The sequence below is a fragment of the Pygoscelis adeliae genome, unplaced genomic scaffold, assembly GCF_000699105.1.
Source record: "Pygoscelis adeliae isolate BGI_AS28 unplaced genomic scaffold, ASM69910v1 Scaffold457, whole genome shotgun sequence".
In the NCBI taxonomy this organism is placed as follows: domain Eukaryota; kingdom Metazoa; phylum Chordata; class Aves; order Sphenisciformes; family Spheniscidae; genus Pygoscelis; species Pygoscelis adeliae.
Window position 1 is genome coordinate 291,312 of NW_008825153.1, and position 15,812 is coordinate 307,123.

Consider the following 15,812-nt stretch of genomic DNA (forward strand, 5'->3'; position numbering starts at 1 on the left):
GGAGGAGGAGGAGGGCGGGAGGTGCTGCAGGCCCGGAGCAGGGATCCCCTGCGGCCCTGGAGAGACCCCGCTGGAGCAGAGACCCACCCTGCAGCCCGGGGAGGGCCCCAGGCCGCAGCAGGGGGATATTTCCTGCAGGAGCCGTGGCCGTGGAGAGCCCAGGCGGGAGCAGGTTGTCCCTGAAGGGCTGCAGCCCGGGGAAGGGCCCGCGCTGGGGAGCTGGGAGGTGTGAGGAGGGAGGAGCGGCCGAGAGGGGCTGTGATGGACTGACCGCAACCCCCATCCCCACTCCCTGCACCCCTCGTGGGGAGGGATTAGGGAGTGAAGGTGGGCAGGGTAAAAGGGGATGGTAGGAAGGTGTTTTAATGTTTGTCTTTGTTTCTCACTACCTGAATCTATTTTAATTGGCAGTAAATCAAATTAGTTTTCCTGAATTTGAGTCTGTTCTGCCTGTGACCGTACTTGGTAAGTGATCTGTCTTTATTCTTGACACACAATTTTTCTCATCCTATTTTCTCCCTCTGTCCTATTAAGGTGAGGGAGTGAGGGGTGCTGAGTGGGCATCTGGCAGCCAGCCAAGGTCAACCCACCACAGGGGTATCAAGTGCCTGATCTTCTAAATCCTGGAAGGGAAGTGTTATGATTCAATGCATGTGTTTCAGACATCTTTCATAATAGATACCGAAGATGGGGTTGATTTTTCACACTATACAAATGAAAAGAATCTTTTATTTGGCCTCCCAATGTACTAAGAACAAATATTGCCTAGATACTGGTAGCTGCTCCACACCACCTCTTTTTCTATTTTCCAGTCATCCTACAAGCCAACAATCAGAGACCATTCAGGCCTGAAGAAATGCATGTGGAACTGATCTCAAACCTTCAGCCGCGTACATATTGTCTCAGTCACTCTGATCTAGACCAGGATGTAGAACACCTTTACTCTCTGGGATTAAAAAAAACATATGAAAAGCAATCTTTCTCCTTTACAGGGACTTGTCTTCTTAACTGAGAAGCCATGAGAAGTACTGCTTTTTGCAACAGGATCTCATGAGAAAATCAGGTAAGGCAAAAGAGCTTGGCTGGGACAGTCACTGAGAGTGACCTTCATTACCTATTTATAACCTAATCTCTGACTACACCTATGGGAATGAAGAAACTGACTTCCAAAGGCCAACTCAAGGATGGGCTTGATTTTCAATATCCTCTAAATCTACTGTCTTTGAAACACAGCCAACTGATGAGGATGACAAGTCCCTTTCTCACAAACCAGGTCTGCTTTTTCAGCAAGTACACCAGCTGATGATCACTTCCCTTATGTTTGATAAAACCAGAAGACTACTATTCTACTTCCTGCTCTGCATCTATACTGCGGTGTAGATGCTTCCATGCACACACTGACACACACTACGGGCCTCCACTCAGACCTGCAGAAAGGTGGGCATCAATAGAATTAGCAAGTTGTATGGTGAAGTGACCTGTCCACAGCATAGCATACACTACTGAGCAGTTCTAGGAGCTTCCCTTTGAGTAACAAGCACTACCTGGGCAGTTGGAGCCAAAAAAGAAAGGATGATCCAACTCTTAATATTTTGTGGCACTGAAAGAAATAATCTCACCAGTCCCAAGAACATAGGTTGCTTCCAGCAAGTTCTAACTCAGTTCACATCAGCGGAAAAGTAACCAGAAAAGAGAAGAGGGGAACAAAAAGGGCAGACAAAGGAGGAGCCTTGTGTGAGTTTAATGAACTGAATCAGCTCGCTGAAGGATTAGACAAGCATTAAGGTGCATAGAACAAAAGGGAAAGGACTGGATAACTGGAAGCAAGAGAGGGGATGAGACAGACTGCGGAGAGGAGAGGTACAAAAGCTTTTAGATCAACTTAGTCAACTCATTACATCATTCCGCAGGTGGTCTGGCCTTTGTGTCAGTGCCAAGGCATTTGTATTGCAGCTATCAAAACTTATAGTACAGGACTTGCTAAGCATTGGGGCATCTTCTACCTGTTAGAGCCAAAGCATGAATGTTGCCTGTTACAAGGACCTACTTTACCTGCAAACCTTAAGTATAGAACTAGAAGATGTCTACCCTGTGGGGAACAATCTGTTACTCAAACCTCTTGATTCTCCCCTTGCAGGACAAAAAAGACCAGCAAAGGGAACAGTGCTTTGACACATAGCATTTTTAAAGACAGAAAGGATAGCTGCTGTGAGTGCTGTTGAAGGCTCAGTATTATCAAAAATGACCAGGGTCGATGCTATGATTTAAGAGTCCCACATCCTGCTAACCCTAGTTCACCTAGCTGTACAGGGTGAAGATAAAGGTTAAGGGAAGAAGGCTCTTTAATCTTTCACCCTCATGCTCTTGGAAACATCCAATCATTAAAATATACTACTACAAGTGAAGATTAATTTCTTCATTACAAAGTGAGTTTAACGCATGCCCCAGTCTGCCTCGCTAGCGTAAACACTAAGAGGAAACCTGAAGCAAACAAATCCACTTCAGTCTTTATTGCCTTCCCGTAATAAAGCCCTGGGATTTTGTTTGTTTGTATTTCACTTGTCATCTGGGATCATCTGCATGCACAGGTACACAGGCCTTCATACAAGCAAATGCTTAAGGAAGAATTAACAATTTATGCTACTGTAAGATAAACCTAACAGCAGCAGTGTTATTGGAATTCAGTAATGAACAAAACTCCCAGACTACATTTGGAACACTACAGTTATTCTAAAGCAATTGCATGGAATTACACTCAAATTATACAATGCTTCTGTAGTGCTAAATCTTGCATAACTCAAAGAAATAAGACAGTATTACCCAATGTGACATAAAACACAGCAAACTCCAGAATACTTATTTCCTGAACAAACCACCACAAACAAATAAGCAAGCAGTTCCAATAATTATAACTCTGATCATTTTTGGCACCATGATTTAGATGCATTCGGAATTTTCTAATGCTGGATGGAATTATATTCATTGCCAGAGAATAAAATAAAATAGAGAAAGGATATTTGGTTTGATACAGTTAACGAGCACAAACATTCCTAACGTAAACGTACAGTGAAGATGCAGACACAGTCAATAAAAGGCTTCTGTCTGACTTTTATTGCCAATCTTTCTTCTTTGTAGGAAAAAATGAAGTATTAGGTCTTTACTGATTTTTATTTAAAACAAACAAGCAAACAAAAAAAACCACCACAAGAGAGAGCAAACCTTTGCTATCTCATGCAAAATACAAACCTTTTTATAGCAAGAAGGTGGTCAAAGTAGTATATAAAAGCAAACGGGGGGGGGGGGGGGGGACCCCACGTAACACGTAATTGATTTCCTCTTTGTCTCTTGCGACATAATTGAGGTTATCCACTGTCAGTTTGGCAAAGCTACACTGTGTGTGCTCCTGCACCTGAACTGTTTGCCATAGGAAGAAGGAAGAAAATTTGAAGTGACAGAATTTTGGGTGACCTTGTTGCCCTAAAGCCCGCTATTATTTACTCTTCCTAAGCTCCAATTACAACTATGTCACCTGAAGCAAAGTCATATCCCTGTCTCTTCCCTTCACTAGTCCATCCTCTGCGGGATTATAAACAGCACAGCACCAGACAAAAGCTGCATAGATGGGAGACGGATTTTATTCTGTTAACTTTTGCATACAACCTACTGACAATCACTGTAACTTCCAGTATCTGGACTAGTCCAGGAGAACGTTTGAGATCTAATTTCTCAACGCTGAATATACAGCCCTTTTAATTTAATGATGAAAAAAAATAATCACACAAGAGTCAGTTACTGGTTTATTAACACTACAGGAAGCTTTTAATTCAAGAACCATTCCAAGACTTCTCTCCCTTTTCTAATCTAACTATTTTTACAAGTACCGTCATATAATCTTAAACACTCTGTGTTATGGTATTACAAATATGACAGCAGCATTTTGATTATGCACAGCAAATCTCCATGGATTTAAAAGGTATGTCAGGCTGCATGTATTTGATAAAACATTAAATGACACTCTGGAAAGGTATTGAATAATTTACATCTTACCATAGCTCCTTCATGAGTATTTTATATAATTCCTTTCCACAGACTTCAAAACAATCATCTGACTTTGCTTTTAAAACTGATTAACTTTGTTCTGCAATTTGTACAATGCCAGTTGCGTCGCTTAGTAAAATTGGAACTGACACTTGTACACTATGTAACAAACTTCCATCCCATAAATTATTCACATCTTAGACGCAGCACTATTATCAAGGAAAGGATTCAGGAATCCCTTACTTCCTATGCTGTGATTTTACAGTATTATCAATGAAAAATTTCTTGTAAGGTATGGAAGGAAAAATATCGATGCACATCCCAGAAACAATAAAATGTAACATGCACAGAAGAGAATGTGCAACATTTCTGAAACTTAAGTTTTAAACATTCCTAATTTGTTTGAATTCGTTGTGTTTGTTAAAATCAGGCCCCTAAAGAAAATTTATAAACTGAAGATTGCCAACTGTGACATCTGCTAGTATATAACTCTGTTTGCAAGAAATTACGTCTAGACTATTTACAATAATTCTGCAGAAGATATGTGTAAGCCTTTAAAATAACTAGCAACTTCTGTACAAATTGTGGTTATGAACATAAACCACAGAAAAAACTAGTAATGAACTAGTAACCATAGTAATCTACTCTTTGTTGTTCCCACGAGTTCAGTACTACACTTAGTTTAATGGTATTTTAAAACTCTGAGCTCCCCATCTTCTCTAGTAGATTATTGTGTCTTTCTGCAGATAAATTTCAGTTTCCTCTTGTCTTTCTACCAGGAAAGTGGACAATCTTTCCCTTCTTCCTCTCCAGCCTACATCCTCTCCTGAGCGTGCACCATCAGCTTACTCTGCTAAAAAGCTGAAGAAAACTCAACCTTCAACAGAGCATAGGTCATACCACTTCTTTTAACCAGCTAACTGGTATCATGAAAATACCTCAGCAAATGTACCTAGGCTATGAAAAAAAACCCCAACAAACAAGTTCTGCAGTTACCTTTCTATTGTTCATTGCTCCTGGAATAACTGAAAATCCCAGTTAGAAGAAAGGCAGATGGCACTTACTGCTCTGGGCCTCAATTCATTATCCAATAAATAGTTTTATAACTAAAAAGTTTTACAACCACAGAAGGATACACTGATCTTTTCACTGCATTTCATTCTTTTCAAAAGTACATTTCTCCTATTTAGTCTGTATCTAAATACAACCAGATAATAACAATATTTTCTTGTTTTCATTTAAATAACAAGATTTATCCTTTTAAATTTTCAGTGGTGTGCTTATACCGCAAATAGGAATAGGATTCCTGTCCTAAAACTTTTAAGGATGACAAAACCTGAGATGGGGCTGGTCACTAGATATATCACAAGTTTTGCAGGTTTTTGAGGACAAATGACTAGGAGATTTCTGCTCCTACATTATGCCTCTTCTAAATCCCGGGTTACACTTATCTGTCCTCCTCGGTTTGCAGGAAACCCCTTACAACAACAAAAAGTGTTCTTCACCGCTTACGGCTCTTTAATGTGAAAAGTTGTGGGTTTTTTTCCTGTTCCATCACCTCTATTCCACCACAAGAGGATCTTTGTTAATACAGCAAATTATAGAGTTGGTTTTAATGACAAGGCAAAGAGACTTATATGACTCGATGTTGACACTGAACAGATTTATACTCTTACTTCCATTCTTCTGGAGGGTGGGCTAGTTCAAATTTCTCTCTCACATTGGACACCCCCATGTCCAGGTGTAGCCAGTGAACCTCCTCAGACTGCAGATGACTGAGCCGTAACCCATAGCAGGCCACATTTTTCACTTTGTGACTGTCCACAATCTTCTGAATTATGCCCTAAAACAGAGAAACATACACTCCTTACAAGCCGTAAAAAACAATATATATTTTCTAAAAATTCTACAATAAGGCTTTAAAATATAACGATGTCATACCCTATACAAAATACTAAGCAATAAATCAGATATTGCCTTTATTGAGAATACTAAATATGTTCAACTGTAAGCTGTTTCAGACAAAACATTTACAATTTCTGAAGTTTTACCAGCATGGCTTCACAAAACATCAGTAAATACATTTCCATGCAACTTATCAGAATTAAGCCACTATTTCTCAATGTAAAACAGAGTAACATAAAAGCCAAAATATAAAAAGCAGATTTGTGGATGAAAGCAAGATGTATTTGTTCAAAAAAAACCCACCACCAGCCTTTAAAAGTCACTCTTCATCTACAGCTGGAAAATCATCTTAAGACTTTCAGCCTATTCAGTGCCCCAACAGCCAGGATTTGGTAGGTCACGTCACAGACCCTTGGTTTCCCTCCCCCTCTTCCCCCCACTCATTTTCTCCTGAGATTCAGCGCAGATCCCTTATAAAATGAGGCAAGAGGTTATTATTTGAGAAGGTTCTCAAACAAAACAAATGTCCTACTCATTTGTCCTGAGTTGAATTTCATAGTTTGAGGATCTCTTGCCTGAGAAATGAACCTTTCAAAAAAATCATAACAGATTGCTGTTTCCCTTCCACGTTAGACGTTTCTAAGGTCTAACGCGGTAACCAAAATTCAAATGTGTTAGTAGATAGTGGATTAGCAGCCTTTCAGGTGCAGTGTGCCAGGCTGTCCTGCTCTTATCTAGATCAGCAAGTCAGCAGGAGATCAGAGTTGCTGCCTCACAACCCGGTAGAAGATAAGGTTTGTCTCTCTGCAAGGCAGCAGATCCCTGCCAGTACAGGGTTTAGAGCTCAGCAGGAGCATGGGCTATCACTGCTCCCAGACACTTCTTTCAGGAATTCACAGTCCTTTGCTTCTGACCCTGTAATGGTTTGAAAATTTGCTACTAAAAATGCTCATACATGAGTGTGTATACCCACACAAATATACATACATATGCATACACACGCACGTATATACACACACAGATGCACAAGCCACTGATTCTTGCCCAGAATTTCAGAAAATATCAACACGTAGCCAACAGTAAGTTCAACAGGAGCCAGAGGTGGGCTGCTGGAGTGAGTCAGGCAAAAGTTTTTTGGTTTTTTTTTACAGAATGACATTGTTTCCTAAAATTTATTATTTTGTATTCCAAAGAAACTGTTTAAGACCCTGACTCTGCAAATTAAGCAAGCAGAAAACTAACTGCAAAAACAGAGTTAAGCACATAGAGGGGGAAGATGACGTGTAGGAGTGGAATCATGCTTTTGGTGAGGTGACAGAGAGCTGTTAGATCAGCTCACACATCTTATCGAACTGCAACCATTAAATAATCTTCCAGAAGCAACACAGTGCATAGTGAAATGTAAAAAAGAAAAAAAATTCTTTCAAGCCTACAAGAAGGAAACACAAGCCGTGTTTAGTAAGTTCATGGAGTCTGAGTCAGAAGAGATTCCATCAAGCCCAGCACCCTGTCTCCAACAGCAGTATGAGCACCCTCAGAAGCATCATTTGCTTCAGCACCAGTAGTGCCTTCCAACATCCTTGTCTTCTTCCACGCCCAGGAGCTGGACATCCACTACTAAGTGGATGACAAGCCCTACACTTGAAGGAAGGTGGACACAAACAGCAAAGCGTGCAAGATGCTCGCAGAAGACTATCATGTGGGAGGGAGACTTCAAAACACACTGGCAAATCAAAGTTTTCAAGTGGCACTACCAGCAGGCAGCACCGCACAGAATAACCAGCAGCAGCTGAGTCCTGGCAGCCAGAAGGTGCCCAGGTTGCTGGGACAAATGTCTGATGTAAACGAGAGTAACCTCCCTGCAGGCACACTGGTAAAACAACTGAAGGAAGAACCACAGTGGCCACAGATGGATGCCGGGGGAAGAGGCGACACCAGGCAAGCACATACAACACTTCCTCTAAGTGCTCTCCCAGCCTCTGACTATTTTTATCGGAGTGGATTTCCTGAGCCAAGCATTGTTTCTGTCATTCATCAACCTTCAATGAAACTCTTCCAGTTACTCATCCTGTCTCCTCTTAAAGCAGTTAACTTTTTGCAACCTTCCCCAGCAAGTTCCAAAGATCTATTACCAGGTCAGCAAACGGTTTTAGATCTGAATTAAATGTATTGAGCACAGCATATAAAAACTGGTTGTTTGTTTCTTGCCTGTATTTAAGGGTCTTTGTATCGAATACTGCAAAGGAGAACAGTTGCCTGTCTCCAGGGAAACAGATAACAACCACCAAGTACTCTCAGAAGTGACAGAGGCACATTTAACCTCTTCTTCACCCAAAGGACAATCTCTGCTTAGTTAGTAAAGCCTACCGTTTTGGCAGACATGCTCTCCTCTAAAGGGAACACTGCCAGCTTTTCTATATGCATGCAAACAGAAGAGATTCATTCATTTTCATCTCTTTCTGCACCCTGCATAGAGTACATAACATGCAGTGTTTGTTTTTGGAAATTCACCCCTTCCCCTGTCTCAGATGCTGTCAGTTGATAATGAAAATGGGGGTATGTGCTCTTAAACAATAGTTATGCCTGCTGTGATAAGAAATGGCTTTGGAAAGGAAAAAAATTATGACAAAATTATCTATGACCATGAACCACCAAGAATACTAATGCATAAGGCTCAGCTGAAACCATTAGTATTTACTCAGGAAATAATCAAGCCAGACATCTCAAAACCTCTCTAATTTTCAGGTTGCGATTTCAAAAGGACTTAAGAAGTCAGATGTCTTCATTCCCAACAAAAGCGAGTGAGATTTTTTAAGCCTCTATCCTTTTTATATCATCAATCAATTCTAAACCTATCACAGCATCAAAAGTAAAGAAGGTATAGTAAACTATATATATCCCCATGCGGTGCTACAGGCTTGGGGAAGAGTGGCTGGAAAGCTGCCTGGCAGAAAAGGACCTGGGGGTGCTGGTTGACAGCCAGCTGAACATGAGCCGGCAGTGTGCCCAGGCGGCCAAGAAGGCCAAGGGCATCCTGGCCTGTATCAGCAATAGTGTGGCCAGCAGGAGTAGGGAAGTGATCGTGCCCCTGTACTCGGCACTGGTGAGGCCGCACCTCCAATACTGTGTTCAGTTTTGGGCCCCTCACTACAAGAAGGACGTTGAGGTGCTGGAGTGTGTCCAGAGAAGGGCAACGAGGCTGGTGAAGGGTCTGGAGAACAAGTCTTATGAGGAGCGGCTGAGGGAACTGGGGTTGTTTAGCCTGGAGAAAAGGAGGCTGAGGGGAGACCTCATCGCGCTCTACAACTACCTGAAAGGAGGCTGTAGCGAGGTGGGTGTTGGTCTCTTCTCCCAAGTAACTAGCAATAGGACAAGAGGAAATGGCCTCAAAGTTGCGCCAGGGGAGGTTTAGATTGGATGTGAGGAAAAATGTCTTTACTGAAAGAGTGGTTAAGCATTGGACCAGGCTGCCCAGGGAAGTGGTTGAGTCACCATCCCTGGAGGTATTTAAAAGACGGGTAGATGAGGCGCTTAGGGACATGGTTTAGTAGGCATGGTGGTGTTGGGTCAACAGTTGGACTTGATGATCTTAGAGGTCTTTTCCAACCTTAATGATTCTATGATTCTAAGGGTACCCCATGCCTTCTGCCAGGTAGTTGGTATCACCCCAAGAAAATAATTAGCAACAATTAGTATATCCTGTAACTCAAGATAAAGTCAACTAAACATAAACATCAAGGAGATAGCAGCATTGGTGCAAAGGAGGTCAAGTGCAAGTGTTTGAAAATACATTCTAAAAACTTATGTATGCCTAGAAAGGATGAAGTGGTGCTTTATGTGAAACAAACACATTAAGTGGCTTCTCTTCTTTTTTGTTTAGGAATGCCACAGAGCTCATTCCAGATGCTAAAAAACCATGACCAGAATAAAAAAATGGAGAAATAAGGAAATGTGGTGATCAAGACACTCAAAATGGCTGGTCTGCAGGGGAAGCCTCTCAAGCAACACATCTATTTGCTTATTTACTTTTTTATTAATAAACCAGAGAAATTGAATTTTAAAACATTTAGAGCCACACCTTCAATCAACATAAACCAGCACCACAACAGTGCAGTTTATTCAGCAACATGAACTCTCACTAGAGGAAGCGCAGCATATAAACAGTATAGTAAGTTCCCATGCAGCAGGACAGCGTTTGTTTTATCTGGCTGCTATTTCCAAACAGTACAAGATTAATCTCCAAGACTTGCACTGGCACCACAGCCATAATCGGGTCAGTGTATTTAACTCCGATCGGGTAGTAAACAACACATAGTCTCCTTGGGTTCTGGACAGCCTCCACAGACCAAGTGGAGACACTTGGAGTGTCAAACAAAGCCACCGCCATCACTTCAGGATGGGTGACAGCTTCTCTGTCTTTCATGGTTGCAACGTGAGGAGCCTTGCCAGAAGCACGCCTGATGTTCTTCGTGGTAGTGATCAGAATGCTTAATCAGAAGTTTCCAGACAAACGATTTAACTGCTTAACCACTGCATAATAGCGACTAAGACATCCCGCTGAGATATGTCATGACAATCTTTCAACTGAAAGCACAGCCAAAAGACATCCGAAATCTCTCCAGACCTGACTACAACCAGCCTTTTAGCTCAGGAAGCTCCTTAGATGCATTCTTGAGTGGAAAAAACAGGTAAGGAACACCAGTTTCAAGCCTGATTACAAACTTATGACCTCAAATTAATACAGCTAGAAATACTCACAGGAAAGCTTGACTCCAGAAGAAACCTACTCCAGAACAAGATGTCACTTTGGGCTATACCCAAGGTATTTACATGAATATGAATTTCTATGAGGAGTTTTCATGTGTCTATTGTCATTCTCACAAACACCCTACAACTGTAAGGAAGTCACACAATCATATGCCAGTTGAATGCTGTTTACTGTAATCACATTGACTTTAATTAGGTTTCCAGTGCTAACATTTACATCCCAAACATAAAATAGGCTAGTACAGCTGAGCAAGAGAGACTGGGAAGCCCTTAGAGGAATTTCCTATCAATAATAGGTAAGTGATAGGTCACCTTTCCCTCCCTTTAACCCAGAGGGAAGAAAAAAAAAAAAGCTTTTGCAATAGCTAGAAAACTGGACAGCACTCATTTTTACTCATTTATCTAAAGAACCCACAGATATTCAACACAGCTAATTTAAAAAATAGATTAATATTTGTCCTAAATTAGGAGAATGTGTCCAAAAATAGAATTTACAATACAGTGTATTTAAGGAGGCTGTTGAAAAATCAAGACAGACCAGAGAAAGGCCAAAAGGTGCAGGATACCCTAGGCTCTCCAGTATGCATCAACAGTACCTTGTGCTTCGTAAATGAGTGAAAATGAATTGCTTGCTTGTAAATTAACAAAGCTGATGTGCTACTATGAATAAATTGAAGTTGGAATAATATACTCCCAGTGTGACTACAAACCTAATTTCCCTATTTAGTAGGAAGGAGAAAGTGTCTTGCACTAGAAGAAGTCTTTAAGTAGCACCTCTGACATAGGGACACAGTGTTAGTATTTGTGAAGCGCTTCAAATATGTCAAATGCTATTCATATATCAAGTATTATAACTCCTGATAAGAGGTTTATATGGGGAGCTTAAATAAAAAGCTGGATGAAAGTAAACTACAAAGCTCTGATGCAAATTAATTTACAATGTCCATAAAGGAAAACTCTAGAATGCCCTCACAATGCCAAAATGCACGTTGTCCTCCAACGACACTATGTTTGACATTCAAAGAGCAAAGCCCACATCCCTTTTTCTCATTATTGTGCTACTTTCTCTCTCCTGCACTGATCCAGCAAACACGTTTGTACATCACCTGATAAACTAGACTGGGGAATTGATCCAGCTGAACAAGAACTCTGCTGCAGAAGCTCAGCAACGAATATATATTGAAACTGTAGCCTGAAAACACGTTATTCTGCTGCCTAGGATTTTTTCACCATGCACCAAGCCATTTCACCATGCAGAGCCCACATAAGTGCCTCAGCATCTCTCAAACTTAAGCCATACACACATCAGTCATCCAAAGTGCCTCCCGACATCCACACGTCATTCCACAGGGAACCTCCGAGCACACGCCGACAGCACTGACAAACACAGAGCCGGTACAGCTGTGCTTTCCAGTCTCCTCAGCTGAATCAGCACTCTTCTGATCCTACTGCACACTGGTATAGCTTCCTAAATAAACATAACAGTATTTTAAACATCGACAATAAGTTTAGTTTTCCAGAAGCTTAACATATAGAACTCACTATCTCCTATCCTCAGTTGCACCTGCAAAGTCTAGGAGCTTCCTTGGATCCAGTCCTGTATGGCTAAACTCTAATGCAGGATGTGCTCTTGACTTGAGGCGGAGGTGCTGATCTCCTCTCTCTGGTGACCAGCAATAGGACACGAGGAAATGGAATGAAGCTGCATCAGGGGAAGTTCAGACTGGACATTAGGAAAAGGTTCTTCACCAAGAGGGTGGTCAGCCACTGAAACAGGCTCCCCAGGGAAGTGGTCATGGCACCAAGCCTGTCAGAGTTCCGGGAGCATCGGGCGATGCTCTTAGTCACATGGTTTAGTTTTAGGTAGTCCTGTGAGGAGCAGGGAGTTGGACTCAATGATCCTTATGGGTCCCTTCCAACTTGAGATATTCTATCATTCTATGACTTGAAGCCACCTGTAGATCTAGGTGTTTTCAGAAAAATGTTGAAGGGTTATTTATATTGTTCTTAAAATGTTATTTTGCATGTGTGTCTCACCCCCCCAAGGATACCAAGTATATGAGTATATATGAGTATTTTGCAGAAGTAAAACAGGTATTCTAAAGATCAAGGGTATTTTTGCCTGTTACAATTAGTCTGAGTATCACAGTACTGTCTACCTTCTTTTTTATACTGCTTATATTTGCAGGTCTGTAGTTTTGAGTTCTTGGTGCTTTTTTCAACATTCTAAAGACCAAGGGTATTTCTGCCTGTTACAATTAGTTTGAGTATCACAAATTTTTATACTTTTTTTATACTGCTTATATTTGCAGGTCCGTAGTTTTGAGTTCTTGGTGCTTTTTTCAAGTTCGCAGAAGGGAGGCACATGTTAACTAACAGTACAACTATGCCTTGTCATCTGTTACAATGCATGTAGGTATGCAGCGGAGAAAAGGAAGGGAAAAAAGGTAAATGGTACCTATTTTCTAGCTCTTTTATTAGATCAGGAATGATTTTATACATTTCTACACGTACCTAATTGATGTTAGAAATCAGTACACTCCAGTCTGCTTCTATACATCAGGAAGTTCCACTGCTTCAAAGCACATATATTACTGTATACATGTAGAAATTAGATTTGGATATGTAACCAATGCTGTATACAGCAGATTTCTATAACACCAAAAATACTTACCTGGCATGGTTTTGAGTCCTGCTAGTGTTCACAGGCTCCTTCTGCTGAATGCAAAGGAACTTTGTGTGACCAACCTGTTACCCCTGTACTATATTATCATAAGAATCTATTTTAAAAGAGAAACCCAGCAGATAAAAAAGATTCCTGTAAAACACATTTGCATTCTCCTTTACAGATAGTAGTAGATACATTAGAACAGCTCTACCACATGCCCAGTCCCCTATAACTCTTCAAGCTACCTGCTTGGTTTAGGAGGAACCAAGAAGCAATAAAGTGTATCTGGCCCATTCAGCAGTTGGAAAGCAGCATGTTCAACTTCTGGCTACCTGGGAGCCGATCAGAATCAATATCGTGTATACCAGCTCTGCTCTAGACTAGCCACAGCATCTTCTACCTTTCGTCCAGATGTTGGGTCAAAATAAGGCAGGTTTGAAAAAGGGGGGACTTAAGAGGACAGAGATGAAGCTGAATGGGTGGAATTGTGGCTAGGAGCTAGTCTTCTCCGTGACTGAGGGTTAGACTGACAATCCTCTTGCCCTTTTCCAAGATAGGCAATATCCTTGAGAAGTGTTTGGAAACCAGGAATGCTGCAGTGCATGATGAGGGATGCTCATACATAAGGCTTTAATAGCCTATTCCCTGGTGGTGCAGTAACACTGCAGATCTGAGCAGTGCCAGCATAAACAGGCATTTCCTTTCTTCCTTCAGTTTTCTCAATTGTGTCAGTCTGCAAGACAATGCAGCTAACAAGATTGCGGAACTGATCTGGATTAAAAACAACACTACAACAATAATTCATTCTAACTTGGACCGAGTTTGCCAAACAGTCACAACACCTATGCCAGCACAACTAAGGTGGCAGCATGAGAAAACAAACAGTGAGAAGGAAGCTGGCTCTGCTGCCAGAAGAAATACTTGTCTAACTAGGATATCATTTGAATTGTAGACTTTTGCACTAGAGACTCTTTCCATTCCTCCACCACAAACTGGATCTCCAATCAAATACTCAGGTCTCCTCTAATACTGGGTAAAATACAGCAACCATCCACAGCACAGAAATAGCCGCAAAAACTCAAGAGCCTAACATAGACAAACCTGGAAGGAATGGAAATACTGCAAGAACAGCTAGCCAAAACAGAATGAAATACAGTCCATCCTACAGTGTCTAAGACATGCAAATTGCCAATGGTTTGGGAAGATAAAAATTGGATATGGATAGAAGGGGAGAGTCGAACAGGAACAGAGCAAGCAACAAATGCTAACACAGTAATGCAGTTTAATAAACTGCTATAGTGATGTTGGCTGAATGTGCTTCAGCCCTTCTCCTTCTAAAAAGCTCAAATTAGGGAACTGGCTGGAATACACAGTCGTCTAACCCTGCACCCAGCCTTCTACCTGTGAAAAATAAAGATTCTGCAGGTGGGTAGGGAAGCTGATCAATTTGCTCTGGTCTTTTTCCCTGATGTAGGGATAGGACACAGCCAAGGCATGCCCCTTGACTTCAAACTTTTTTGAGTCCATTAAGTTAGATATATCCTTATCCTTAGCTAATGATGTTCTTTTTTTCTTCAGCTTTTTGAGTTCTTATTCTATCAACATTAAAGAAGCCGACATTTCGGGGCATTACTGCATAAAAAAGGGAGAAAAAGATATCTGAATGATGAATAGACTAAGAGCACGCTGGAAACTGTATCTTGATTTGTCAAAGACTTCTAACCATGCTTCTCTCTAGCTCCAGAAATAAGGATAAAGCTGACAGCTAAAAGTTTTAATGCTATCTCTATCCAGTTTATGTTTTAGTCAGCTAGCCTTACGAAATTGGAAGAAACCTCATGAGGTTTAACAAGGCCAAGTGCAAGGTCCTGCCCCTCGGTCGGGGCAACCCCCGGTATCACTACAGGCTGGGGGATGAAGGGATTGAGAGCAGCCCTGCTGAGAAGGACTTGGGGGTGCTGGTGGATGAAAAGCTGGACATGAGCCAGCTGGACATGTGCGCTCGCAGCCCAGAAGGCCAAGCGTATCCTGGGCTGCATCAAAAGAAGCGTGGCCAGCAGGTCGAGGGAGGGGATTCTGCCCCTCTACTCCGCTCTGGGGAGACCCCACCTGGCATACTGCGTCCAGCTCTGGAGCCCTCAGCATAAGAAAGACATTGTTCAATGTCTTTATCAATGATCTGGACGAGGGGATTGAGTGCACCCTCAGTAAGTTTGCAGACGACACCAAGTTGGGCAGGAGTGCTGATCTGCTCGAGGGTAGGAAGGCTCTGCAGAGGGACCTGGACAGGCTGGATCGATGGGCCCAGGCCAACTGTATGAGCTTCAACAAGGCCAAGTGCCGGGTCCTGCACTTTGGCCACAACAACCCCATGCAGCGCTACAGGCTTGGGGAAGAGTGGCTGGAAAGCTGCCTGGCGGAAAAGGACCTGGGG

The 15,812-nt window shown here is 41.9% G+C and overlaps 1 protein-coding gene across 9 annotated transcripts in view; it reads right to left on the bottom strand.

Annotated features, from left to right (window-relative positions):
• PTK2 (protein tyrosine kinase 2) overlaps positions 1–15,812 on the bottom strand; it is a 212,688-nt gene that overhangs the window by 118,254 nt on the left and 78,622 nt on the right. For all 9 annotated transcript variants that reach the window (XM_009328415.1, XM_009328414.1, XM_009328412.1 and 6 more), the window contains exon 4: positions 5,715–5,881. In XM_009328415.1, the coding sequence (XP_009326690.1) occupies positions 5,715–5,881 (167 nt within the window). The remainder of the gene's footprint in view (positions 1–5,714; positions 5,882–15,812) is intronic.